The 13,815-nt window shown below is 48.2% G+C and overlaps 1 protein-coding gene across 1 annotated transcript in view; it reads left to right on the plus strand.

Annotated features, from left to right (window-relative positions):
- The first annotated feature begins 251 nt into the window (after positions 1–251).
- Positions 252–13,815, plus strand: part of IQSEC3 (IQ motif and Sec7 domain 3) — a 100,884-nt gene continuing 87,320 nt past the window's right edge. Inside the window, exon 1 of the mRNA XM_006923865.1 lies at positions 252–805. Coding sequence (XP_006923927.1) covers positions 252–805 — 554 coding nt within the window. The remainder of the gene's footprint in view (positions 806–13,815) is intronic.

Here is a 13,815-nt window from a genome sequence, read left to right on the forward strand (position 1 = left end):
CGAGACTCGTCGGGAAGCCTGGAGGTGGGAGGACGAAGCCTGGAGGTGGGAGGGTGGGCCTGGCGCCGCGGCCCCGCCCCTCGGTGCGTGTGTGAATGTGTGGCGGTGACGCGGCGCCGGCGGCGGTGAGGGAAGCTGGGCCCGCTGAAGAGGGAAGCGAGCGGATCGCTGGGGCTGCTTCGCTCCCGCGCGCCCGCGCGCTCCCTGTCGCCCGCCGAAGCACAGGCAGGGCGCAGGCGGCGGCGAGCGGCATGGAGAGCCTGCTGGAGAATCCGGTGCGTGCCGTGCTCTACCTCAAGGAGCTCACGGCCATCGTGCAGAACCAGCAGAGCCTTATCCACACACAGCGCCAGCGCATCGACGAGTTGGAGCGGCGGCTAGACGAGCTAAGCGCCGAGAACCGCAGCCTGTGGGAGCATCAGCAGCTTCTGCAAGCCCAGCCTCCGCCGGGGCTCATCCCCCCGTCGCCAGCCCCGCTGCCGGCTACCCCAGCCACTGCTGCCACCTCCGCCTCCGGGGCCCACGAACAGCTCCAGAACCACGGACAGCTCCTGTCCGCCTCGCCACAGCCCGCGTCGGAGCAACCACCGCTTCAGCACCAGGGACAGCTCCTGGTGCAGCCCCAGCCGGGCCCCAGTACCAGAGCTCACGCACCCCAGTCGCCCCACCAGCACCCAGTGGCTCCTGGAGCCGTCGCCGACAAGGAGAAGGAGCGTCCTCCGAGTTGTTGCGCTGCCGCTGGAACCCTCCTTCAGCACAAATCCCCCGCTGCCCTCAGCAAGGGCGTCCTGAGCAGGAGACCTGAGTGAGTGGAGAAGAGGGGATGGGGACTGCTGCGGTGGGAGAAAGGAAAGCAAATGAGTATGAGGACAAGAGGGGAAAATCGAGTGCACCTAAGAGTCTGAAGGACTAGGATAATGTGGAGTGGAGGGATGAGAAGATTCTTGGGGTTATAAGTGTGTCAAGGAGATCTGGAAGAAAGGAGGAAATCATATCAGTGTTTGAGAGGTTTTGGGGGGTGTTGGAGCAAAAGGGAGTATCGAGACCATTATTAGGGGTAAAGGAGGAAAGAAGTGAGGTTTAAGTGATTGAGGATATTAGAAACTGGCATTTTTTAAAGGAGATAAGATTTGGAGGAAGTTGGGGTGAATATTAAACTGAAGAAAAGAGAACTGTTGAAAAAATGTTTTTAAGTTAGGGAAAATTTGAACAGGAGTTTGGGTAGTAAAATTATTTGAATAGAGAGTGAGACATGAAAAAGACAGAGGCAAAGAGACATGTAAAGAGCTTTAAAAGGGCTAGGGTCCAGGAAGAGTAGAATTGGGATCTCAAGGAATTCAAGAGGCAGAGGATAAGGCTGAAAAAGAAGAAAGATGTAAGAAGTTGGGGAGGGGGAGTGAATGCAGAGGAAGATGAAGGGTGGGAGAAAGCACTTCCCAGAGAACAAGCTGGCTCCTTAACTGATGCAGTGGGAGTCAAAGCCAAGAGTGGCTCATTTAGGGAAGCTTACTCTGCTCTGACCTGAGTAGGCACCTTTCTTATGAATCTGCACAGAACCAAAGGGATGCAAGGTAACAACCTACCAAGCCAATGGACGACTTGGTTATAGTGTGAGCACTCAGTCTGGTTATAGCTTTTTCTTCTGACTCAAGGAGGATTTCTGTGCAGGGTGGTTGGCAGTCATGGAAAGGGAACAATGATGAGAGAGACAGTTGGCAAACAGAGTTGGTATTTGAATGTAATTCCTGTTTAAATCTCTCCATTATGGCTGGTAACTGCAAACATCGTTTCCCTTTCATTATTGAGTGATAACTGGAATCTCATGTTGGGTCCTGAGAGAAACATGCTCATTAACCGCCCATGAGGGACTCCAGGACCCCATCTCTTTCTTTATTCCCAATATCCATAAACTAGGAATATGAGAAGAGATGAAAGGGACTAGAATATTCTCTCCTCTGTATTGGGAAGGCTGTGATCATGTTAACTTCCTTTCTCTGATTAGACAGGTGATGGGAGAACTGCATGGAGAACAGCTCAGGGGAAATCAGCACCTGGTCAGCACCCAACCCTGACAATGATGATGCTTAAAGAAGTGGGTTGTGGAGTGGAGGGGGAGAGAGGAAAGCCAAAAATCTCATCTTCATTCAGTCTTGGCATGCTTCAGGTCTGGGGATATTCGTGAAGATTTGATGTATTTCTTAAAAATTCATTTTCTTCTCACATCCACTGTAGGGTTAGAGAAGTTTGGTCAGGACATGTTAGCTCACAGGCTAGATTTGACTGGAACCTTGGGATCTTAAGGAGAAACATCTAGGATGATCTTACATGGCAGACCTAAAGCATTTGATTCATTACCGGGAAGACACAGTTTTCTTCCTCAGCTCCCTCAATGGCCCATTTGCCCTTCCTCCAGTTTCACTATTTTCTTTCCTTATCTAGCATGAAAAACAGAAAGTCACAGTTTTCCCTCATGCCCATAGCTCATCAAAAGGCTCAAGATATAATGTGGCTTTTTCTACATAATGAGACAAGAACAATTCCACTCCACTTCCCTGGGGGTAGCCACAGCTTCCTGGTAATGACAGTTCTTCACCTCATTCTTCTCCTCATGCCCTTTAGCATCTCCTTCTCTTCCGCTCTACCCCGCTTTCCTTGCATCCCTGAAGGGGACTGTGTGGACAAGAAGGGTTGAGAAAAGATCATTTTTCTTGGATAAGAACTTTGCTATGGCCCCCCAAGTGGGTTAGACAGCCCAAACTCTCCTGCCAGGTGCTCTTGCTGATAATTCAGGGATTTAGGAATCACCTGGATTCCTATCCAGCCTCATATGGCAAAATCAAAGAGGAACTGTTATCTTTCCTTTCCCCTTGTCCTGCTTCTGCTTCCCAAGAGAGCAGAACAAAAATAAGTAATAATTAGAATGGTAGAAGAGAGTGGAAGTTGTTGAAAATCTCTCACTTAGGAAGTTGTGCCAGACACTAAGAGGTTAATATTAGTAGCTCTTTCAGTTCTCCAGATACTCAAGCTTTTTCTCTTGCTCCTCAAGTCTGAACACCTAGAGACTTAGAGAGCTTGAGAATGAACATGCATGCCTCACTTCCTTCCTGCAGCTCTCTCTCCCCTTAGATGTGAAATCATGGGCATCTTGGTTTGATGAGTGCCTTTTGTGCCTTTTGGACCACTCATTTCCCCTACTGTTTTGCCTAACTTCAACCTAAGTTTCCCCCACAGAACCTCAGGAAGGAATTATCTTTGCATGTTTGGCCCCACCCTGCTCTCTACCAGTGACCCCCATTTTGTATGTCTGTCCTCCTCTGCCCATACCTCTCAATGGTGCAAGCCTAGATGAAGCCAGCAAGCAGGGAGAAATCTCCATGGACAGGGCGCGGTGAGAAGAAGAGCAGAACCAGCAGCCCTCTCCCTAGCGTTTCTCCTGGTGAGGACCCTAACGAGTCAGTTCTCTACTGGGGGTGCTGAAGTAGGAGGAAGAGATGGCAGAAAGGGGACTTTGGATTGTAATTTCACTGAAATCTTTTCTCACTTCTCACTCTCCCTTCTCTGGCCTCATTATAGTGAGAATGTGGCCCTGATGAGGTTGCTGAGAGGTGAGTGAGGGTTACCAGGGCCAGGCACTGTTAGATGCATTATCTCATCACACAGTTTATCTCTTATTCCCAGAACTCTTCTTGCCCAAATCCAGGAAAGGCAAGAGCCCTGAGGAACCTGGGATTGGGAAATAATGGATTGTTTAATTGTCATCAGACCTGCATTGATATGCAGGCTGGCTTCTCTCTCTCCTTCAGCTGAGGGAGATAGAAAAGCAGTGGCCTTGGAGGTCAGGCCAAGGAAGCAGTGATGTGAAGATGGATGAGTGCAGAGATATCATGGAAAAAAAAAGATGCTCAAATTCTTAAAATTCTTTTTCTGCATGCTTCATAGCTTTTGCTAAGCTCCAGCCCCCACTGCTTTTGCCTCCTAATGAAAGCAGGAATCGTAGCTTCGTCCTCTTTATTTTTTCAATCAAGTCTCACAGCATCTACAGAATTGATTATCCCTTTCCTGGCTAGAGCCAGAGCTTCAATCTGACCTGCCATGGGAGTATATGATCCTACCTGAAGGTACTTGCTTCAGTGTGACCACACAGTCTCTGTTTGAGCACATGTTTGCCCACCCACCCAACCATGGATACCAGGGCTTCCTTATTTCCCCAAGCTCATGGGCAGAGGATTACTGGAAGCTGGGTAAGGTTCTTGCATTATAATTCAAATTCAGCTCCTACCCCAAACTCCTCACCTCCAAGTGGCCATGAAGTCTGAATGGCTCAGTAGTTCCTGTCCTCTTTTCTCTTCTTTCATCCCTTGTCTTCCTTCTATACACATCCTCTTCCTCACTATTTTCCCACTTTCTCTTTTTCTTTCCTTCTCTCTTACCCCTTTCTTCCCTTCCCTCACACACTTTCTTTTTCCCATATTTTCTTCTTTCTATCCTTTGCTTCTACTTAAGCTGCATGTGCACATCTCCACCTCTCTATTCCCGTTCTTTCAGCATAAAATAAATCTTAGGACATAATTTGAGCTCCATGGTTTCACAGTGACTGGAGGCCAGAATATGGCTAGAAGATCATTGGATGTGTTTTTCACCCTGTTATCTAAGATGCTGATTGGAGTAGATATCTCTTCTTGGAGGAACTGATGACTGGGCCACCCTGGGAGCTATTAAAAGCGTAGGAAGGTCTGTCAATGAGTCAACTCTGTTGTATCAAGTGTCTAGTCCATTCAAATCCCTGCACTCTGTGCTGTGGAAAGATAGGAAAGAAGCAAACATTCCCAGATCAACATACAGGAAACACATATCTAGAAACATTTAAGCGAGTGTAAGCAGATTGTAGTTGCATAGAGCTACCCTCTATCAGAACAGAATAGGGTGAAAAGGATGGGCATACAAATCATATTCAGAGCCCAGAGAGAAGATTTTATTGGTTGGAGTCAAGGGTTTATATCAGGAACAGGAAGAGTCGAGGATAGCTGGATAAGAGAAAGAGCCCGAAGATTCGGTGCACAGAGATATCTGTATTGCTTGTGCATGTCATCCCATCCTCTGACAGTACAGTCCCCCACTATCCTGATCCTATCCCACCAGCCGAAATCCTATCAATAGGGTAAGGAGAGCCTCAGCGCCTCAGCGTTCTTGTCTACCTTGTGCCTAAAAGATCTGGTTGCTTAAGAAACTGCATTATGGCCAATCCTCACCAACCTGCCTATCCTTCTCTTCCCCTATCCCCAGCAAGGAGAAGACTTCTAGTAGTAAGCTGGAAATAGGGACAGAATGAAGGCTCACTGAGAAGAGGGAGTGTGTGTATTTTTGCTCACCTGGAAGCTGGCACGGAGTGAGCACTTGTAAAGATTTGCTGTTCTCTGCCTTTCCAAGGGCCCACAATGTTGTTCTTCCCTCCCTTTCACCCCCAAATAACACAATTCAAGAGATACAAGTCACCCCTGGCTTCTAGGAAATGTCAATGGATTTCCTCCTCCTCACCAGCCCCCTTTGCCTTGCTGCACCCCTGCTCTCTCCTTTCTTATTCCAGAGCCCTCCCAGGCCTACATAGTAACACCATAGAATCTCACAAAGGTATCCTGGAATATTTTCCCATTGGCCTGAAACCAAGCAAGAGGAGCAGCATATGGTCCTGCTGATTCAGCAAATATCTGTGCAGCCTGAGTTTCAAAGGTCACTCATGAAAAAGGCAGATGGGATCAAGTCTGGATAGCGAGCTAATGAAAGAGGTGATATGAAAAAGGAGAGGAGAGCTGGGACAAAAAGCTCCACCCATGGTGTGGAAAGAGACTCAGATCCTGAATTTAAATCCCATGCAAAAATTTTTAGGCACACTGGCTTTGTTGGGAGCCTAAACATTTTTTCATTGGGGCCCAAGCATACATTCAATGACCTTGGATACAGGGCAGTAGCCGCTTAGTAAAAGGTTTCATAGTAAAAGGTCTTGGGGATACTCTCATTGCACCTGGCAGATTCCCCAAATACAAGGCCATCTGGCAGGATTTCTGAGGCTTGGGCCACTGCAGCTCCTTCTTCCTTTGCTTCTGAAAAAGCACAAAGTGCAAGTTCCCACATAGGCTGCAAAGGGTTTCTTGTTTCCACGGAGAAAAAGGGTAGTTGTCTTCATTTCAAGCAATGAGGAAATTAACAAACAAACAAAACAGGATCAAGAATAGAATGAGAGAGAAATTAGATTTTTTCAGGCTGAAAGGAATTTAAGGAAACCATAGAATCACAGAATTTTCACAGTCTAGGTGGTTAAAAACCTGGGCTTTGGTTTCAGGCATTGCTGGGTATGAATCTTGCTCTACCACCTACCAGCATGAGACCTTACATTCATTATTTGCCTTCTTGGAGCCTCTGTTTTTTTCATTTATAAAATATGAAATAATATGTACTTTGAAAGGTTGTTGTAAAGTTTAAAAGTTAAATAGTATAATTTGCTTAGTACTGTTTTGGGCATATAGTAAGTGCTGAATACATTGTAGTATTTCTACGGATAGAGAAACAAGGGCCCAGGTCTCATCCACAGTCAGACTACAGCAATAGACTGGAAGCTAGATTCAGGATTTCTTCTCTTCTTCCAGGCCAGCTTTCTACGTGTGCTTTTTCTCATCTGCCCCTCTTCCTCTGGACAATGTGTATCTAAGCTATTCCAGGTACACGAATGTGAAGCTTATACTGAAATACAGCCAGGCAGGACAAATCCACCATCCTTAGTGATCTGTGGGGAGGGCTCACAACTCACTGGCTGGGAAATGTTTCCTTAAGTCCTACTTAAATCTGATCTGTTGCATTTTATGATTTTTTGCACTTTTCTTAAGGACAGCAAAAGAATCTGAGTTATCACCCAGTGCCCCTTAGTGATAAGAATGATCTCCCACATTTTTTAAATAGAGAAACTATAGTCTCATCTAGTATATAGACTTGACAAGGACAAAAGGGGAGGATGGGAGGAATGAAGCCAGAACCAGGAGAATGCCTCCCAGTTGGAATGAATGAAAGCTAAATCCACTTCAAATTCTTTCATCCTCGGGTTGGAAGGGTACACCTGCAGGACTCTGAGGTCAGAAAGCTAGAAAGAAGAGAGAGGGACCAAAAAAAGGAGAGACCTGATGTGTTGTTGTGTGTTTTTTGGTGGTGATTGGGGAAGGGCTTTAGGGGAAGATTCTGCTTTTTATGGTCAAGCTTAGAGAATAAAAGAGTTTCTTTTCATAAGGAATTTCTTAGATGAAATACCTTCTAGGAAAAACAAAACAAATGGAAAAGAAAAGGTGGTGGGCTTCTAAAAATTTCTCTCAGGTGGTTATGGCTGTGAAGCCACCATAGGCAAAGACTGTTCTGTGTGTGTGTGTGTGTGTGTGTGTGTGTGTGTGTGTGTGTGTGTGTGTACACCAGGTGGGGTGGTAGGTATGATGAGCTGTTTTGCTGTTGCTCTTTGTTTGGAATATCCCATCTGGGAGGGTTATGTAACTCTGCAAGAATGGTGTATGCGCTGAGTGGTACCTCTCATCCCCCGCGGAAGGGCAGGCTACTGTGGACAGAGCGCACGCAGGCCTGTCCAAGTCCCTGCCCACTTTCTGTGCTGGCATCAGGCTATTCCCTCGCACAGCTGCAGGGGCTAGAGGGCTTTAGGAGATGGACTAGAGTTCCCCTGTCCCTCTGGGGAGTCGGGCAAATATCAGACCTGGAAAAGTCCTGTAAAAGGTAATTTATTTGGTCCAAACTTCTCATTTGGCAAATGTGAAAACTATGGCCTGAGACAGAAGTGGCTGGTGCTTCCAAAGTAACTAGTGGCAGAACTAGAACTAGAACTCTTCATCCAGGCCTCTTGACAGTATACAGTGAGGAACTAAAAGAACCGGTCGGGACTGCTCCATTGGTGTGCAGGGCCAAACGTGCAGCTAGTTATGGGGGTTTAGGGGACCCAGGGAGGTCTCTCTGCCTTCCAGAACATCTTGCCTATGCCAGATATTCTACAATTAGGGAATCCTTTGGGTACTTCAAAGTTATCCTCTTGTTAAAATGCTAATTATCCCAGAACAGGAGAAAAACAACACATTTAGCTACATTAGCCTTTTACACTTCAGCATGAAAGAGTTTGTTTCAGCCATGTCCCAGAGCAGGTTTGATAAAGGAGGAGGATGCATGTTGACTAGGGGCCAGGGCAGGATGCTCATTAGGAGTTGAAGGGCACATGGAGGAGAAGACCCTAAATGATCTTTATTTCTGCTATACTTTGCAAAGGATTAGAACTGCCTTGCCTGGTCCTGGCAAGCAAAGGGGAGGGATCCAGGGCACTCCCACATAGGCTTGTATTGGAAGAGTAATTATCTGGGATACTTTCCCAATGAGTTTCATGTGTAAAAGTCATAAGACAGGAATTGAAAGAGAATCCTGGTGCTTAGTAAGCTCCTTTGACCCTTTCTAGGATTTTAAAGTAATTTTTTGGATGGCGAAATTTCACGCAATTCTGTTGGGGTTTGCTATGGGGCAGGAAGATGTGGGCAGGAAAGGCTAGCAGGCAGTAGAGGTTGGTGGTGCATGAGCCTGAAGAGGATAGGGGATGAGAGAGGCTAACTCAACATCTAGGAGGTACTTGATAAATACTGCTTGAACGAATAAACTCTTAGTATGTAGAGCCCAGGCAAGCTCATCTGGGTGGAGGGAGAGGAGGGTATTGTGTCAGGGCTGAAGAACATGTCAGCTACAGGGAGGCCCCACCAGGTAAGTAGGTTGTGCTTAGGCTCGACAGCACAGTTTCTGTAGCTGAGCATGGATGAAAAGCTGGATCAGAGGCTCAGCTTTTAATGCCAGTTGGGGAGTTAGGGGGACATGGGTGCTCCTCCCAATTAAAGATCCTACCCCAACCCTATCCTCTCCCTGTGTGCCCAGATCAGTCTCAGCCTGGGAAGCTGCGTTATTAAGCATGAAAAAGCAAAAAAGCACTTTGAGTGTTCGCTCTCTCTCTCTCTCTCTCTCTTTCTCTCTCTCTCACACACACACACACACACACACAACACACACACACACACACACACACACACACACACACAGCTTTGTCAGAGGTTGAACTAGAAATGTGCAATGGGTCTATGAGGATGGGAGGGAAAGCAAGCCTAAACTGTGGTCATGTCTCCAGGTAGAAAGAGATAGAGGAGCGAGAGCAGGATTCTGGGGTCATCATCTGGCCTGGAGATAAAACAGGAACCGACAACCAAGCTCCAGGCCTTCTCTTCCTATTTCTCCACCAGGCAGTGCCAGCTCTGTTCAGAGAAATGTTAGGACACTGACAGGAGGGTGAGTAGGTGTGTGTATGGTGTGGATGTGGATGTGGGACTGAGTGGGTACAGCAGCACATGAGTGAGTATGTTATTGACTTGAGGTGGGGGAGATGGATGACAACTCATACCATGCAAAAGATGTTGTGGGCCTCACAGCAAAGCTCAGCATAGGCCTTCCTCCTGCCCCCCCATGACACTTTGATCTGTCACCCTGTTGGGACTCGGGGTTCCTTTTTTCTTTCTCAGCATGGCTTGTTTCATCTCTCTTGGCTGGCTAATTCCACCTGCGTCTTCCCCTCTGTAAAATGGGGTAGTCTGCAATACCTACATTCTAGGCTTTCTATTCCTCACTCTGTCTCAAGCAAGGAGACCAGGTCTCTGGAGGCTGTGAGCTTCTAGGAAGAAGGCTGTCTGGGGGAGGGTGGGTGGGTGCAGGGTCGGGCACCTGGGACCCTATGTAGAGCCGATATGTTTGGAAGCTCAGGTACCCGGCAACAGGGAGATGCATGGAAAGCTGCAGTGTGGTGCTTCCCTGAACCTGACTTGGCCCAGCAGTGGCCAGGGCCTGGAACATGACCTCTCACGGCTTTGGATACATCAGGTCAAGCCAGTTGACTTCCTGCTTCCAATCAGAAATGCACCCCACATCACAGGCAGAGAAGCAAGGGAATTCTACAATTTCTTCCTTGATAAATAATTCCAATCTACCACAATTTTCGCTCAACACATCAACTTAACACAATGATTATTTAAAAACAGCAACAGCAACAAAAACTCTACAAAGCAGTTGGGAATCCTAGTTTCGGTGATTCCCGTGCACAGCCTGGTCTTTTCAAATAGAAGCCCTAGATGCTTCCAAACTGGCTCATTTGCATCTTTGACATTCTTGGAGCTACTTAACTCATAAGAGCCTATCATGAAGGCCAAAGGGAATTCCACAGGCACGTAAGGCACTCGTTGGAGATCCTATCATTCTAAGTAGCTGGACTCCTGAGTCCTGTGCCCACCCTCACAGACCCCAAGTGTAAGCTTGGAGCAAACCCCTCCCTTTCTCTGGGCCAATGGGGACAATCACTTTTTGCCTCTCTCTCCCCTCAGCTCACCAAGTTAGTGGCAGAGAGATGTTAAAAGGTTGCTGCAGCACGAAAGACCTAGCTTAGAGGTGAAAATAAGGGTTTTAGGAAGGGAGCTCAGGCTTGGGGACCGAAGAAGACTGAATTCATTCTCCCTTTCAAAAAAAAGGAAACGGACTCCTGTGGGCTCAGTGTAGGGCGACGCTGCCCTGCAGGTCCGAGAAAGATGATGCGAATTCTGCAGGGGTTTCCAGCTTTAAATACCCCAGGAATTTCCACTCGGTTCCCTCCGGCCATTAATGCGGAATATCCGGGAGTAGCTGGAAGGCAGAGCCGAGGATTCAGCCTCCTCCTTCCCTCGGGTCCCCGTCCCTACCCTTTGACCCCAGACTCGTTCGTAAAGCCTGGGGAAAGCCCTTCCTCCTCCCGCCGCCTCCCCGGGGGCTTCTTGGTGGGGAGGGAGCGCGGAGTCAGCCTTGCGGCTGTGTGGGCAGGCTGGCGAGCTGCTGACAAGCAGGATGGAATCTCCCGGCCCACGCGCCCCTCCGCGCATCCCCGCGGGGCGGGCCCCAGCGCGGGAAAGCCGCGCGCCCCCGCCACCCCGCGCACGCGCCCCTGCACCCACACCCGGCGAGGCAGTGCTGAGTCACTCGCTCGGGCTGCACAGGCTTGGCGCGGTCCGCGCCTCGCGCCACACCTGGGCGTTCAGGCTGTGGGGACCCTGCGTGGGCGGGAGGGCGGGGAAGAGGCCGCGTGCCCCCGGTCCCCACGCGTGCTCCCGGGCCCCAGCGCCCCGTCCGTCTCCCGAGTCTAGCTATTTCCCTCGGTCTTCCCCGCCCCCGCGGCCTCGCGGCTCATTCTGGCGAGCACGCCGCCTGCCCGCCCACGGCGTCTGAGAGCGCCCCGGCGCCGCTGCAGCCTCCCGCCTTTGCCCAGAAACGAGGGGAGGGGGTTCCGTGCTGTGTCATCAGCCAGCCCTGTGGCTCTTGCCGCCACCCTTCAGCACTCTGGCAGCATCCCGTGCCCAAGACAACGACCCGCTCACCCTACGCTCCGAGTGAGGGCCCCCTGGGCTGATGTGGGCTGCTTTCCCCGACCTCCGTAGGTGCCAGCCCAGGCTGCTGTGAGTGGATTCCCTTTGAAGAAGAAGGGGAGAAGGTGGTGGTGGTGGTGGTGGTGGTGGGGTATTGGCTAAGAGGGTCAGGGATCAGGGTGGTGTCACCGAGGTCCAACTCCTACTCAGCATCCACCTCCCTTAGCCTTCTTTGTCCCCAAGACACCTCCACAAGAGAAGCCCAGCTCTACTTTAGCCTTCCCGTATTTCCATTTGTATTTAATAAGATTGCATAGTCTTAGAAGTTTGAGCCAACCTGTGTTGAAGCGTAATAATAGTTCAGAGTGTGTCACTGGGATTGAATCCTGTCTTGGCCATGTATTTCCCCTGTCATCTTGAGCAGTGACATTCTTGGTTTTCTTATCTATAAAATGGGAACGCAATTAGTACTAACCTCATAGGATTGCTGTGAAAATTAAGAGGTGATGCCAATATACCGAGCAAGCGAAGTGCTTGGTGCACAGAGAGAACTCAGAGTCGTTGCTATTTTGGGAACCTTCTGGCAAGAACTGGGCCAGAAAGTGCCTTTTGAAGGTAGAATGCACTTCCTCGCCTTCCTGTGTCTTCCTGATGGCTCAGAACAGGACTCCTTTGCTCTTCGGGCCGCCCCTCAAATATTTGCAGATAGTCATACTTCCCTTCCTGGCCTTCCTGTCCACTATCTCCCACACTCCTAGTCTTTTCTTTCAGGGGATCTCTCCTAAGCCATCCACTTCCTATTCTATGTGGCTTTGTGGGTCGCTGTGCCTCATCTCATCACTGCTCCCCTAAAACAGGATCCAGGAGTGAGCCCTGGAGTGCAGGGAGTATGGCCAGGGCCCTCTCTCCCAACCCTCTGCCCCAACCATGCAAATTCTGACCCTGCCTGTCTCTGGGTGTTACTTAGGAACCTCTTGGTTTTCTCGGCCCTGGCCACAGACAGGACAGATGAGCTAAAGCCCCTGGGCTCTTTCTACTTGAAGGGCTCTGTTCTCCAACTTCAGGCCACCTGTAATGCAGGTGGCTTTTGTTTTAACACTGAAAATGATGAACTGTTCACATGGCCCTGTTGGTTTTCATTTTGTCAATTTGGTTGTTCTTTGTTTAATTCAATTTACTCTTTTCAAATAGGTAATATATTGACATAGTACAACATTTAAAAGATGCAAGAGCTTCCAATGAAAAGTGTCTCCCCACCCCTGTTTCCAACCCACTCACCCCCATTTCCACCCCATCAGCAATCACTTACCAATTTCTCATGTATCTTAACAGGGAATTCTATGTACATTCAAGTGTGTGTGTCTCTGTATACACAGACACACATACACACACACATATCTTTTTACACAAATGGTAGTATATTATACACTGTTTTGCACCTTGCTTTTTTTCTCCTAATAATCTCTTTGGTGATCCCTCCATCTTCAGTATAAAAATAATTGTCTCATTGTTTTTAATAGCTGTATAGTATTCCATTGTACATGTGGCTGTGACTCTAGGTCTTTTCTTCTTCTCTGCTGAGATTTTGGAAGGCAAGCTCTGGATAGCCTATCTCTGTATAATCATTTGCAATGGACTTTTCTGAGGATCCAGGGCTGGGAGTGGGCAGACATTATCTAAGGGCTCCATTTGAACGTGGTCCTGCAGGTGCTGACTTGCTTCAGTAGTCTTCTACAGGTATTGGTAAATTGTGGTAAAAATAAGATTGATCTAGCACATTTCCCAGCCTGAAAACTTCAACACCCTTCTAACATGGCTCACTTTTGTTCCATGGGGTTAGGGGAGCTGCCAGGGTATTATAATCTGGTTCAAAACTAGCTGGGGATGAGTCCTAAAACCCCATCTCCTTCAGGAAATATTCCTGAAGTGATCTGAGAAATAAATTGAGGTTCTCATAGCCTCTTCCACTACTTATCACCCTAGGCTGAGCATACTCCATTCCTTGCTAAGTATGAAATTAATTCTTTATTCCTGTGACTTAAAAGTGCTTGTTTTCTTCTCTATGTAAGTTTATATTCATGGCATCTGTATCTTTTCTTTCACTTAACAAATATTTATTAATTGTCTACTGTGTACCAGTTACTGTTCCAGGCACTGGGGTACAGCAGTGAACCCCAAACTCCCAAATCCCTTCATGAAGCTTACAGAAAAAAAATAAACAAGATTAATAATTAAGACATATAGTACATCTGATGGGATAAGTGGGAGAAAAATAAAACAGAGAAGGGGGCCTTGGAGTAAAGAGATTTGCAGCTTCAAACAGCGTGCCCTGGGAAGACCTGGGGAAGGGAGTTCTCTGCAAGGAGACTTG

The sequence above is a fragment of the Pteropus alecto genome, unplaced genomic scaffold, assembly GCF_000325575.1.
Source record: "Pteropus alecto unplaced genomic scaffold, ASM32557v1 scaffold76, whole genome shotgun sequence".
Classification (NCBI taxonomy): Eukaryota; Metazoa; Chordata; class Mammalia; order Chiroptera; family Pteropodidae; genus Pteropus; species Pteropus alecto.